General features: G+C 45.2%; 1 protein-coding gene across 1 annotated transcript; it reads left to right on the top strand.

The window, feature by feature from the left end:
* Positions 1-48: 48 nt before the first annotated feature.
* On the top strand, positions 49-15,002 carry LOC306797231 (midkine-A-like). The gene is made up of 6 exons (XM_079296479.1): positions 49-68; positions 5,837-5,937; positions 11,222-11,304; positions 12,466-12,633; positions 13,606-13,767; positions 14,421-15,002. The coding sequence occupies exons 3-6, from the start codon at positions 11,223-11,225 to the stop codon at positions 14,447-14,449; spliced, it is 441 nt and encodes a 146-aa protein (XP_079152605.1). The 5' UTR covers positions 49-68; positions 5,837-5,937; position 11,222; the 3' UTR covers positions 14,450-15,002.
* Positions 15,003-15,204: the final 202 nt, after the last annotated feature.

Below are 15,204 nucleotides of genomic sequence, written 5' to 3' on the forward strand. Positions count from 1 at the left end.
AGGGAGGTGCATGAGTAAAAGGAGTCCAGACTGAGTCCCTGAGTCTTCCTCCGACTGCCTGTTAACAAGTAAGTGAGCTCTACATTTCAGCTCATCTTCACTTTACGTTTTGTAAACTGTAATAACTTTTTAATGACTTATATCAACGCACAGAGAGATTGTTCTACTCTGGGGAGTTCACCCTGAGAAAACCACATGAAACACTAGTTTTGCTAATAGCTCTTAAAGTTGTTACATTATATACATTTTGTTTCATGCTTTTAACTTGTGCTTTCTGTGTTGGTGCAAAATACGGTTTTAAACATGAACATACATTTTTAAAAACACACACATTGTATTTATGTCTGACGTTGTACTGTACTCCACTTCTCCAACTATTTCTGTAAAGTGCTTTTCATCTGACGCTGGGTTTTTATTCGTCTTTATGTAATCGTCCCATTTCTGTGCCAGATCCCGCCACTTTCCCCACATCTCAACTTTACAATAGTGCAAGAAAAGCTCTTCCATACACACTTTATGTGCTCTGTGTGTGTGTGCTCACACTGCAGGAGAGAGGCAGGGACATGTGGGGAATGTGTGTGTGTGTGTGTGTGTGTGTGTGCGCAAGTGCAGCAGTTAAGCTATTGTAGCATATTTTAGGGTTTGATTAAAAATGTTAGAAATGCATGTTTTTGCTTCCTGCTGATACAAGTAGCTTAGCTGTGTTGTGCTGTATGTGGCACATTTACAGTGTGTGTGTGAGAGAGAGAGAGAGAGAGAGAGAGAGAGTGAGAGTGAGAGTGAGAGTGAGAGAGAGAGCAAGCAGATGGGAGCAGGGTTGATTAACTTGGCTTTAACAGAACTGACTGGTGAGCAGCAACCAGCAGGTGGTTAGAGAGACACACACATGCAGCTCAATAAAAGCATTATTACCTACAAGGTGAATACTTTTGAGCAGTCAGACATGAATGTGTACGGCCTTAAATCCTCTCCTCTGAGAGTAGCACCTCGTTTTAAATATGGTTGATATGAAAATATGAAAACATTTATATTGACCTGTTCTCTTGATAAATTCAGCATTTATGGACAAGCATGCGGATCCCTGGAGCATAATGTGCCCTCCTAGGTCTGCTGTGTAATATTATGAACATGTATATTAATTAATTGATAGGTAATAACAATATGAACTAAAATAATGAAAACAAAACAACAAGACTTTGACACTGTGTCTTCAGATCAGGTAATAAAATAGGACCCAACTTGAGGACCTTATCCATATTCACAGACACAATGATACTGATGTCACACAGTAGACCTGATGCAGACTCTCTGCAAAGATGGAAGTAAAGTCTTTATTCACTCATTCCAGTCAGTTCTACATCTCTTTTCACATTAAAAGCCTTCCAGAGGATCAAAGGGCATCATCCTGGTGCTGGGCGGTATACCAACCAAATACCGGTTGAACCGGTATACCGGTTTTAATTTCATATCTGAAACAACTGCTGGAACTCTTCACCAGGCAGCAGAATGTATTATTCGCCACTATGAAGGCAACAGTCGGAGCTAGTTGTCTTACGTGTATTGAGAGGGACCTCTAATCATGGTTATAACTTTATAACACAACAATTAATAACCCACAACTAACGCTCTTTAACAGGGCAAAACACCATGACACAACAGTTTGTGACACATAAACAATTTGTAACACTAATAATTGTACATTTATAAAATTACACCGCCGAACGGCATGCTGGGTACAGCTCGCTAGCTAGCCCGCTAGCACAACAGTCTGCTAACATCTGGGAGAGGCTCCGGCGCTCCAGTAACATTACATTAAAGAACAGAACAGAGCGATGCACAAAGACAGACCGGAGATGCACCGATAGTCTGTGCCCAAGAGAGGAGCTGGGTCTGCTGTTTTGTTTTTATAAAAATCTGACGTTTTGCGAGTTTGTCGAGCCACTGTTGTTGCCGCTGGTGGTAACACGAGCAACTTACTATCATCTCAGCAGAAAACATGTGTTGGAATACCAAGAGTGTGACGACGGCCGTCGTAAAAGTGTTTGTTGTTGTGAACATAAGTCAGAAGATACAGTTACGCGAATAAATTTGTGAGTGTAGCAGCCGTTAAAGACAGCTTACTAATTAAAATTGATTCAACTCAGACGGACGCGAGACGGACAAAAGAAAGATACAAAAGGCTGTTCACTGTCTCCCTGTCTCCATTCTCTGCTGTAGTTAGTAGGAAATGTAATTTCCGCCTGGCTGCTTTTCAGAATCCCTAATTACAGAGTACACACACACACACACACACACACATACACACCCCTTATGTCCAACCTCCCTCACTTCTAATAATTTGGTCAGAATCCAACTTGGGTAGGAAAATGTGTCTTTTTCACAGCACAAATGGCTTTTCAGATTAAAAAGTGAACATCCCACAGAAATGTATACTGTCAGCCAGTGGCGGCTGGTCAATAGAGGGCCATGGGGCATGGCCCCACCATGAGCCACACAAAAAAAAAAAAATAAGAATAATCATAAAGTTACGAAATCCACTGCGATGTGGGACCACAGACGTTGTGGGACAGGGAGTGGTCGTAGTAACCCCATTGGGGTCGGTGCGAGGTCTTGTTCCGGGCGCACGTAGTGCAGGCCCTCACATATGTACGAGTCTCCTCTTCGAAGGACGGCCACCAAAAGGTGCGGCGGAGCGAGCCTATAGTCCGCCGGATGCCAGGGTGACCAGAGAGACGGGAGTCGGGAGTCAAAGTGTCTCACAGACACTTAATGCCATGAAATGACCAGACTCCGACAAGTAAATATACTGTGTCACATTATATCCATAATTAGGAGCTTTAAAACTTAAATCCCTCATACTAAACACATCTTCTGTTGACAATCTGCAGCAGTGAATCCAGGACAAGTCAGCAAGAATAAAAGCTAACAAGCACTGAGTTTACTAACCAACACATGTGGCGATCCTCAAAGCCCCTCCGTGGTCTCCTTTGTATTTTTCGGCGTAAGGGAAGTGTTGAGGGCAGCAAGTCTGAGAGGTGGGACCACCAGCAGCTGGATATGGGTTTGTAGTACTGATGTCTCAGCAGTGAGAAGGTACAGTTATGGCAAGCCCCGAGGGGAAACCATGATTCAGTCATGAATCATGGTTCACCCACCATGCTTTGAGCTAAACTTCCAAACCCTTGTCACACAGCCAGTTAGTTTGGAAACTTAAAAGCCGAGTAGGCGGGAAACGCAGCGACTTTTGTCATGTCGGACTTTAGAGTGCGAGCACACGGCTGTTTCCTGGAGGCAGCTTGTATCAGTGCTGACCTGGTACGTTTCTAAAGTCAGTCATGTGTTTCATACCGAGTAACTCATTACCAGTGGCGGGCCGTGCATTTTATACCTGGGCCTTCACTGCTGTCCTACAGCTGAACGCACGTACTCGTATTAAACGGTTCGGTACGAGGCTTACGAACCGAACAATACGTTTGAATAATACCAGTGCATTTGGAAAATGCAGAAGCTTAAATTGTAGGAAATATTACGTTTTCTGTGCTCATGTAGGAGACACCGGGCTGTGACCCGGAAACAAAAATAAACAAACAAAAAAACAGCTGAGGCACCACATGTGTTCTGGGAGGCTATGCTAAACTAGCTTAACGGGAAAACAACAGCGGAACACGCATTCTGCTGCACACTCAAGGGCCATTCAGATATTAGATGTAAAAAACAAACGCAGCTTCCTTAAGTTTCGTTTCACGATAGTCACGTGCTCGCCCACTGACCAATCACAGCGCACCTCACTGCAGAGCTGCACATGAAAACTGAGCTACACGTAATGCTGACGTAGTTGTAGGCCAGCTAGCAGGCTCTGACACGTCAAAGAATACGCCAAACATGTCAAACTAAAGATCTGATTGGTTGAAGACTATGACAATCAACAATATCGTCCCCATTCACTTAAACGGCAAAGGGATTCACTTGTGAGTCTGCAGGCCTCGGGCCTCTCTTCTTACCGAGAGACACAGAGGTGAAATCTGATAAAAGCTCTACTTAAAACAAGTTGCACTGGAAGCGGAGCAACTGAGGAAGACAGTAGCTGTGCATTGAGAAAATAAGATAATGGGAAACATATTTTTATAAATTATAATACATGTAGTGTATTTAAGAAAAATTATAAAATAGCTATAACTTTGTGATTCTGTTTAGGCCAGCAGAGAAGGCCTTGCTGCCCCCCTCACCACTGCTCATTACTGACTGTTTGCATCCTTTCATTGACTGATGTCAAACAGCAGATGGTTCACACTGTGTACATGTCTGATTTCACTGACAGAGTGAAAGAACATAAAATTACCACGATTGAATCTGAGTCCTGCAGGAGGACAAAGCGCCACAAAACTGAAGGAAAGCATCTCTTCATTCCACCAGATATAACTGCTCATTCCATCATGACCCTGAAGAAACATTTTCTTTGTCTACTTTCATGTTCATAAGGAAGTCAGAAAGCGGTTTCAGGACTGACGTACTATGTTTTTCTGTCCTGTCTTATGGACCTCTAGGCACTGACAGAGAGAATCAGAGCAGAGAAGACGGTCCCTGGAGGAGCTTTAGAGTTTTTCTCTTGATTTGTCTCTGTGTTAGTGTAACACATTCACACAGTATATTCATTCATAGAATATTCACGCCTTTAAAATCAATCACTCAGTTAATTTCTTTTTCTGTGGGAGCAAAATGGCTCTATGACCCTTTCAAACCTCAAGTATTTCACTGAGTCATTCAATATTCATTGCTAAATATGCAAAAATCAAAGAATTATTTGTATTCAATTAAGTCAAACCACATGGGCGTGGTTGTGATAACTTAATATAAACTAAGCCAGTACATGATATATAATATACATTAATAAGCAAACTAATCCTGCAGATGGTCCTCTGCAGAGGCAGCTGAAGCCCAGTCATTGAAAATCACTGTGCTTGTAGATACCAGGGTCATAAAAGTCATATCCGTTTATTTAAAGCATTCAGAATGTCACGCCCGAGGGGCAGGTCAGAGACTCGAGCGCAGACACAGACACAAGGTGAAGTTTAAACGTAGGAATCTTTACTGTTCATAAAAAAGGTCATAAAACAAAAACTGAAAACGACTCCAACGGAGTGGGCAAAAATATGCACAATCACACAAAAAAGGCAAAGGAACAAACCAGGAGCAAACTCTGGAGCATCGAGCAAAGACGAGGGAGACACAAGACTGGAATAGACAGGGGCACGAACAAGGACGATGTGACAACCAGAACAGGGAAAGCAGGAGAGTATATATATGTGTGGGGTGATGAGAAGATTGAAGGCAGCTGGGTGGACTGGGCAGGTGAGTAGGATGAGTGCAATCAAGGGAAACACACACAGACAGACACAGAGACACAGGAACACAGGGGGCAAAGCCTAAACCGTGACACAGAAGATGATGTGAAAAGGATGCATGGCCCAAATATCAAACCATGGTGTGGTTTAATATCTTTACCACAGATATTCAGTCTGCTTTATTATCTGGTTCACTGCAATATTTATGGTCTAATAAGTGAAATGTGCAGAATGAGCACAATCAAATCCTCCAGAAATGAGATAAGACCTTCTGTCTGATTGTTTTTATGTTGCAGAAACACACACACACACACACACACACACACACACACACACACACACACACACACACACACACACACACACACACACACACACCACACACACACACACACACACACTGTGTGTGTGTGTTCATGGTCACTGGCTTCACTAACAATCAGACTGTGTATAATGGATTGAAAGGCTTTTTCTACATTCATTTTTCCTCACAGAATCCACTTGAATGACTTCTAAAGACCACCTCCCTAACTTCTACTCTCTGTGGTTCATGGCAGTCATCAGCAGCATCCACAGCAGAGAGGACAGGTCATAGGTAGTGATTTCTCTCACTGTCTTCTTCTCTCTGGTCTCTTCTTGTGTTCTCCGTTCTCCTGAGCTCGCCTCAGTCTCGTGGGTGTTTTGACGCAGGCTTGTCAAACAAAGTAGCAGGTTATTATTCTGCCAATTAGTTCAATTCAGGCTCTGAGATTTGTTTTTACAGTTATCATAAAATATCCGATTCTGTCGTGGCTCATAAGAGAATTGTGCTGTGACATCACATCTTCTGACCCAGGTGATCTTTTAATCTGCTGTGTCACTTCCACTGTCTCTGAAGTGTTTTACCTGTTTCACTATCTCCTTCGTGCCTCGTGGCTCATAGGGGGAGGGTTATCGGCCCTCAGCCCACCCCCCAACCAGGAGGACCAGGGGAACAACCTTTGTCTGACCTGCTCAGAGTTTCCCTACATGGAGTACAAGACTCCAGCCGACGAGGCCGGCCCGTTTCCCTCTCCTGGTCTCAATGCATGGGCTAAGGTGAGAGCACCTTTGACTAGAATTCGCGTCCATCGCGCCGCAAATTTGCGTCCATCGCGACGCGCCATCGCAGATTCGCGCCGCGCCAGTCACATCGCGTCTGTGCATAGACTTTGTATGTAATCTAGACGCGCGTCAAATTTTCAACGCGTTTGGTGTGAACGCAGCTTTAGCCCCAACTTTTCAACTAACTTCTGTGGAATTACTGGACATTCTAGTCAAAGGTGCTCTCACCTTAGCCCATGCAGTGAGACGCCATAGGAGAGGGAAACGGGCCGGCGCGCTCGTGCGTCTTCGCACACGTGGATTTCACACACCGCTGCCGGGCATATTTCTCTCAAATGTCCGCTCACTGTGCAACAAACTGGACGAACTTCAGCTACTGGTGAGGAAAGACAGAGACTTTTCTTCATCTTCCGTTTTGTGCTTCACTGAGACCTGGCTCTGTGGATCCATGTGCTCCAGCTCGCTGGCTTCCAGCTGTTCAGAGCGGATCGCGATACGGATCTCTCCGGCAAATCGAAGGGTGGAGGAATCTGTTTCTACTCCAACAGTGGCTGGTGCAACGATTTACAGTGATTCACCAGCACTGTTCTCCTGATCTGGAATCTTTTATCATTAACTGCAAACCCTTCTACTCCCCCCGTGAGTTCGCTTCATTCATTCTGATCGGTGTTTACATTCCGCCGCAGGGCAACGTGCAGGCGGCACAGCGCGCGCTCGCCGACCAGATACTGTGTGTGGAGCGGACCAACCCGGACTCTCTAGTTATTGTCCTTGGTGACAAAGGAAACCTCAGCCATGAACTCCCTAAATACAGACAGTTTATAAAATGCCCTACCAGAGAGGAGAACATTCTGGACCACTGTTACACCACAATCAGCAGGGCCTATCACGCCGTCCCCCGTGCTGCACTGGGTCTCTCTGACCACGCCATGGTCCATTTGATTCCTTCATACAGGGAGAAACTCACGCTCTGTAAATCTGTGGTGAGGAAATTCAAGAAGTGGACCAGTGAGGTTACAAGCCAAAAACCACCCTACTCCATGAACGACCTCCGCCTGGCAGACGAGCTGAACGAGTTCTACTGTCGCTTTGATGGACAATGGGACAGCCCTGACTCCATCCCCCACAGCTCCATCAACCAGCCCCAGTCCACCAGGTCCCCCTCCCCACCAGGTCCCCCTCCCCCATCTCAGCAGGGGCCCATGCCTCTGTATCACCCATCACAGTGTCCCCCCCCACCCCCCTCCCCAGTGACGACTCGCTCTATCCTGGAGAGAGACGTCAACTGGCTCTTTAAAAAACAGAACCCCCGCAAAGCAGCCGGCCCAGACTCTGTCTCCCCCTCCACCCTGAAGCATTGTGCTGATCAGCTGTCTCCGGTGTTCACAGACATCTTCAACACCTCCCTGGAGACATGCCACGTACCAGCCTGCTTTAAGGTCTCCACCATCATCCCCGTCCCCAAAAAACCAAGGATCACGGGACTTAATGACTACAGGCCCATCGCCCTGACCTCTGTGGTCATGAAGTCTTTTGAGTTCTCACCTTAAAACCCTCACCGACCCACTCCTGGACCCCCTGCAGTTCGCCTACAGAGCCAACAGGTCTGTAGACGACGCAGTCAACTTGGCCCTTCATTTCATCCTCCAGCATCTGGACTCCCCAGGAACCTACGCCAGGACCCTGTGTGTGGACTTCAGCTCTGCCTTCAATACAAACATACCGTCTCTGCTGCAGGACAAGCTCTCCCAGCTGGAGGTGCCCGACTCCACCTGCAAGCGGATCACAGACTTCCTGTCTGACAGGAAGCAGCATGTAAAGCTGGGAAAGCACGTCTCAGCCTCCAGGTCCATCAGCACCGGTTCCCCCCAAGGCTGCATTCTTTCCCCTCTTCTCTTCTCCCTGTACACAAACAGCTGCACCTCCAGTCACCAGTCTGTCAAGCTCCTGAAGTTCGTGGATGACACCACCCTCATTGGACTCATCTCTGGTGGGGATGACTCCGCCTACAGGTGGGAGACTGACCATCTGGTGACCTGGTGCGGTCTGAACAACTTGGAGCTCAACGCTCGAAAGACAGTGGAGATGGTTGTGGATTTCAGGTAGAACGTAGCCCCACATGCCCCTATCACCCTGTGTGACTCCCCCGTCGACGTGGTGGAGTCCTTCCGCTTCTTGGGCTCCATCATATCCCAGGACCTCAAGTGGAAGCTGAACATCAGCTCCATCACCAAGAAGGCTCAGCAGAGGATGTACTTCCTGAGGCAGCTGAAGAAATTCAACCTGCCAAAGACAATGATGGCGCATTTCTACACAGCCATCATTGAGTCCATCCTCTGCTCCTCCATCACGGTCTGGTACGCTGCAGCCACGGCCAAGGACAAGGGCAGACTGCAGCGCATCATTCACTCTGCCGAGAGGGTTATTGGCTGCAATCTGCCGTCCCTCCAGGACATGTTCGCTTTAAGGACCCTGAAGCGAGCAAGAAAGATTGTAGCCGACCCCTCTCACCCTGGACACAAACTGTTCGTGCCCCTTCCATCTGGCAGGAGGCTGAGGTCCATCAGGACCAAGACCTCACGCCACAAAAACAGCAGTCGGGCTATTAACAGAGCCCGGGACCCCCACTGACTCTGTCATCCCCAGGACAAATTCCCACCAGTCACTCCCCTGTATCCCTTCTATTACACTCGACACTTTCACACCACACTTGCATCTCACTAGATGCACTCACACCTGCCTGCTGCCATTCCTGAGCAAGCTCTGCACTGGTGGTACCTCGATCCTGCAGCTGAATCAACTTTATGAGACGTCCTGGCGCTTGCTGGGCACCCTGAAGCCTTCTTCACAACAATTGAACCTCTCTCCTTGAAGTTCTTGATGATCCGATAAATGGTTGATTTAGGCGCAATGTTATTAGCAATTCATCTGATCACTCTTCATAACATTCTGGAGTATATGCAAATTGCCATCATAAAAACTGAGGCAGCAGACTTTGTGAAAATTTACATTTGTGTCATTCTCAAAACCTTTGGCCACGGGTGTACAGTAGAACTCATTCAGCTTGTCTGCCAGGCATTGGTCATTCATGGAGTGGGGGGGTTTAGATTTGTAGTTTATCTGTCTGAGACCTCTCCAGACAGAAGCAGAGTCACTTGCTGAGAGCTGGTGTTGCAGTTCTCAGATGAACTGTCTGTATTTGGGGAGTTCATGGCTGAGGTTTCTTTTGTTAAAGTCACCAAGGACAATAACTAAAGAGTCCGGGTTGGTCCGCTCCACACACAGTATCTGTTCGGCAAGTGTCCGCTGTGCCTCCTGCACGTTGCCCTGCGGCGGCATGTAAACACCGATCAGAATGAATGAAGCGAACTCACGGGGGAGTAAAAGGGTTTACAGTTTATGATAAAAGACTCCAGATCAGGAGAACAGTGCTGTAGAATCACTGTCACATCGTTACACCAGCCACTGTTGGAGTAGAAACAGATTCCTCCACCCTTTGATTTGCCGGAAAGCTCAGAGTCGCGGTCCGCTCTGGAATACGGAGTCCGGTATCGATCCACAGTTTCAGTTGTTAGCACTGCGTTGTTCGAAACTGTGCCGTTTGCACTGCACTGTTAGCACTGTGCTGTTTGTATTGCGCTGTTAGCACTGTGCTGTTTGTATTGCGCTGTTAGCACTGCGCTGTTACAAACTGTGCTGTTTGTACTGCGCTGTTTGCACTGCGCTGTTTGCACTGTTAGCTGCGAGCTGTCGACATGTTGAGAGATGTTGAGAGGCAATGGAAATATTCCCAATCTGATGTTATGCACCTTTAACCTCTAACCTGAAACAAGGAATGTTGGTCATTCCTCAATACTGACTAGACACTCACAATGACCTCTGACCTTCAGTGTGAGCCTTAACAGGCTTCTGTTGTTTGAGGTAATGATAGCAGAAGATTGATCATTCTTCTTTCATATGTTTTTTTCTGTCATTGACAAAAATGTTTTAAAGATGCAGTTTTAAAAAAGCAAAATACACAAATTAAATGCTTGGCCTCATTTCGTCTTATCTTATCACAGTTGTCTTATGGTATCAGCAACATCATTTAAAAACCCTTCTCTTCAGCATCTGATTGCACATAAATGAGGCTGTGGTTGACCAAGGTCTTTATTTCCATGAATATGTTTTTATTCCCGCTGGTGCTATTCCATTAATCCAGGAATGGTATCCTCATGGGATACTGCTGCGCTGCTGTTCAGCTACAGTGGACAGGTTATTAGAGCAGCAGTGCAGAATTGCAGTCTGGCTGGTTTGTGAAACTCCCTCATGCTCCAGCTTTGCTTGGACTTTGTATTACTGAATTAAAAAGAGGAAGACCTGAGATTTCTGAGGACACGTGTTGTTTGGAATTGTATTTTCATTTGAAACGTGTTGTGCGAGTTTATACCGCTAAGCAGATAATCCCTGTATATCACTGTATATCACTGTATAATATATGATGATATGACCTATATTTTTGTATCGACATCAACATACCCCAATGTACCATACCAACATTTTATTCTGGTGACTGGGTTGTAACTGGCAATATAAGCCTGCTGTATATGAACATAACCAGCAGCTGATGAGTGATGTGTGTGACATTTTCACTTCAAATTTAGGTCTTATAAAATAATTGATGTGCTTATTTCTGGTAATAAGACAGCCAGTGTCGGCTTGTTCTGAGCTGTGATGGTGTGCTGAGAGGAGCATGAAATAACCCCGAGGTGAGGGTCAACACTTGAATGTTCACTTTCCCTCTGCTGTGTGTTCAGGATGAGGGCTGCGCTGCTGCTGCTGCTGCTGCTAGTCACTCTCATCACGGTCAAAAGTGTAGCTGGAGGGAAAAACAAGAAAGGTAGGCTTCTCTCTCCCTGTCCTGCCTGCTCTCTATCTCTTTCATATGTGTCATGTTACAAGACACTATATGTTCCTGCAAATGTTGATTGCTGGAGCCCAAATCTCATTGAATGTCTGTCCACAGCTGACAATAGCCCCACATTTCTATTTTATTGTCGCATGAATTTGGGATTTACAGCTATACACAGTGGAGCTGAGGGCATGCATGTTGTACTGCATATTGCTACCTTTGGGTCCATTGGTACAACATTCCATCATTCCCAAAGAGAAGAGATGAGAAGATATGGCATGTGCCAAAATGTGCTAAACATTCAAGATATAGTATCCCAAACGTGTAATTATGCAACTTTGGCTCCCTCCCTGTGAATAAGGCCGCTGTTGAAAGCAGCTACAGTAATACTAGTGCTAACTAACCCCAGCTGCCACAGGAATCACATTCAGCAGGCAGATCAGAATAATGAGGTGTTGTCACTGAGCAACGCTTTCTAACTGCTCACACTTTCAACTATGCTCTTCACAGAGGATTGGTTCACTTCTGCCTCAAACAGCAAGTCGAAGCATAGCACCATTTGAAGGAATATTTCAACAATACGCTTACTTGCTTTGTTTTTGACTGTGAGATAATAAGATGAATATCAAAGCTGGACGCTGGTTCCACAGGAGAGGAGCTCAGTAGTGGAAGGCTGTGGTTCCCGTTCTACAGCTCTCTAGTGGGGTAATATAGAACTATGATCTCTTTAAGATATGAAGGAGCCTGTGCGGCGAAGGATTCTAAATGATATTCTGGGTTTTACTGGGAGCCAGTAGGAATCATAGTATTTTATTAGTACCTGATTCATTCAACAAAATGAGACCTTTCGTCTATGAAAAGTTAAGAGACTAAAAGTGTAAATGAATCAAGCTTTTGGGTTAAAACGTGTTCAATCATTTCAAAGCATATGTGACATTGCACAGTGGAGGTTGATGCGTACAGTTCTTACACTTACACCATCGATCACACCACCGGTCAATAGGAGTCACAAGTGTGGTGGCAAATGTCTCTGGACTCCTTGAGTCAGCAGACTGGTTGAACCAGCTGGAGTAGTCATTGAATTTGTGGATTGCATGATGAAATAATATTGAACCTTGCACCATGCATGTCTGATTATTCTATTCTCAGGGAAAAACAAACCCTCCCAGTCCGGGTCAGAATGCACTGACTGGCGCTATGGCAACTGTCTCCCTAGCAACGGGGACTGTGGAGCAGGGTTTAGAGACGGGTCATGTGACCAGCAGAACAACAGGATGAAATGTAGAGTACCGTGCAACTGGAAAAAAGAATTTGGAGGTAACCCACCCACGCACGTAGCTATAATGATACCATTGTGTTGATAGTGTGTCAGCGAAGATTCTACTAGAAACAAATGTTTATGACATACTTTGTGGTGAGATGCCTGAAGCTTGTACTCTGAAGACAGGAAGTGTTTTTTAAGGAGACCTGCACTGTTATGTGCACTGTTATGTAAGGTCGTATTTGTCTCACCTCACTTCTGCAGTACAGTAACACTGACTACTTTAGGCCTGAATTAGTGCTGCTCTATTGGAAACGTGCCATGAGATAACTGATGTGGCGCTATATGAATGCAATTATCAAAATGATCAAAGGACTTTTGATAGATAGCTGTGCTAGACCAGAGACAGGGACGTTATGGTAGTCGAGTCAGGAACATTTACATGTAGGGATGTAATGAAGAGACTGACAGTACACTGTACTGTGGAAAGGTCAGACCAGTGGGTTTTAATACACACAGAGTTGTGTTTGAGGAATAAGAATGAAACTAGCTGAACTTGTCACGTCCGAGGGGCAGACACTGGAGACGAGGTGGAGTTTAAATTTAAAGTGCTTTACTTAAAAAGTCAAACAAAAACTCAAAGCGACTCCAACAGGGAGCGGGCAAAAATCCAAACAGAATACAAAAAAATCCAAAGTCACAAAAAGGCATAGAAACAAACCAGGAGCGAACGCTGGAGCGTCGCGCAAACACGAGGGCGACACAAGACTGGAACAGACAGGGGCACGGACCAGGACGATCTGACAACCGGAACAGGGAAAGCAGGGGAGTACATATGTGCGGGGTGATGAGGAGATTGAAGGCAGCTGGGTGGACTGGGCAGGTGAGAAGAATGAGTGCAGTCAGGGGAAACACACACACACACACACACACACAGGAACACTAAGTGATGTGTCTGCTTTACTGGACTATGTATGTATGAAAGCTACATGTGCTCAGGTATCTTCTGTGTGACTCGTCTCTTCCAGCTGACTGCAAGTATCGGTTTGGTAGTTGGGGAGAGTGTGATCCAAGCTCTGGCTCGCGGACCAGAATGGGGACATTGAAGAAGGCTCTGTATAATGCAGAGTGTCAACAGACTATTTCTGTCTCCAAACCTTGCAGTGGAAAAACCAAGACAAAAAGCAAAGGTTCGACTGGCGAGTTGACGGCAGGTTGTTTCTTTACCTCTGTGAAGAAGAACAAACTGATGTGATGTTGCTCCTTAGCAGCCATGTTTGAGCTTTTCTTGTCTTGGCAACATTCAGCCATCTCCACCTCTGTGGATCATGCATGAATGATTTGTTTCTACGGTGAGTCTACAGCCATGCTAGCAGCTCTGTGAGGCTGTACTGAGGTACAGTTGTGCTCTGAGTCAAACAGCAACATTCTAACAGTAACATGCTGGTATAATGGTTATCATGTTTACCATCTTAATTCAATTAATGTCTTTGCATGCTGACATTTGCTTACTCATCACAGTAAAGTGCTGCTGAGGCCGACAGTAATGTCATCAGCTCTGCAGGTATTAAAGCACTTTTACAGCTGAAGCACTTATAAATAAGAAATATTTCAACATGGCTCTTCACTGCAACTCATTGAGCTAAATCCTGCAGATGAACCCTGAGAACCGTTGAGCAATCTTCAGCGTGTTCTGTCGCAGCTTTTGATGTCTTAACTTTGGGGCCTCTCCTGAGGACCATTTGTGCAGTTTGTCACTTCTGTCATGTTCTTCTGCAATTACAGACCAGTGTTTTGTGAATCAATGGTGTAATGTTTGTGCCTATGTTTGTCTTTTTTCCAGGAAAGAAGATAAAAGGCCAGGTCAACTAGCTGTGGTAAAGAGTCTAAGAAGAGTACTGGTCTGAACCAGCTGACAGCTGCACAGTGACCCCAACACTTAGAATTGTTGCCTAGACACTGTTTTGAATACAGGTTTCTTCAACCACTGAATCTCCATAGGACTAATAAAGTAAGCATGGCCTGGAGCATTCTAACCAGCTGCTTCCAAATCTAAGTGTAAGTTTGGAATATTCATATTATACTTTTTTTAAACCACCATGTTATCAATTTCTTTAACTTTGAAATATTGTATAAAATGTTCCCCGTCTCTATGTGACTGTCACTGCTTCCAAACCTTCACTGGGAATGGGAGCTATTTAAACTCCCAGTAGTCTCAGCCGGACTCAATTCTTTAGTTATTCTTGCACGCGTCAGTATTATCCGCACAAACTGTCTACTTTGTGTTTCATTGTGTCCTAATAAAAGTGCATTTGGAATATCAGTTTATAAATTTGCCTTAGGACATACAAGCCCACTGTTATACATTTCTTTCCCTTGTTCTTCCCACTAAAGAATAGCCTTTCCATTTATCCATTTATTTATCCATTTATTTCCACTTTTCTTTTGTTTATTAAAGTTTCACAACATGGTGTGACAGTGTGTCTTTTTTTGTATTGTTACATACTTTTCTTGACCTGTAAGCACAATGTATCTATCTTCTGAACATGTTTTATACATTATGGATCCCAGTACTCTGACTGGCCCAATGCACCCCTTACTTCTTATAAATAACTAGAGCCATGGGC

The sequence above is a fragment of the Melanostigma gelatinosum genome, assembly GCF_949748355.1.
Source record: "Melanostigma gelatinosum genome assembly, chromosome: 24".
In the NCBI taxonomy this organism is placed as follows: domain Eukaryota; kingdom Metazoa; phylum Chordata; class Actinopteri; order Perciformes; family Zoarcidae; genus Melanostigma; species Melanostigma gelatinosum.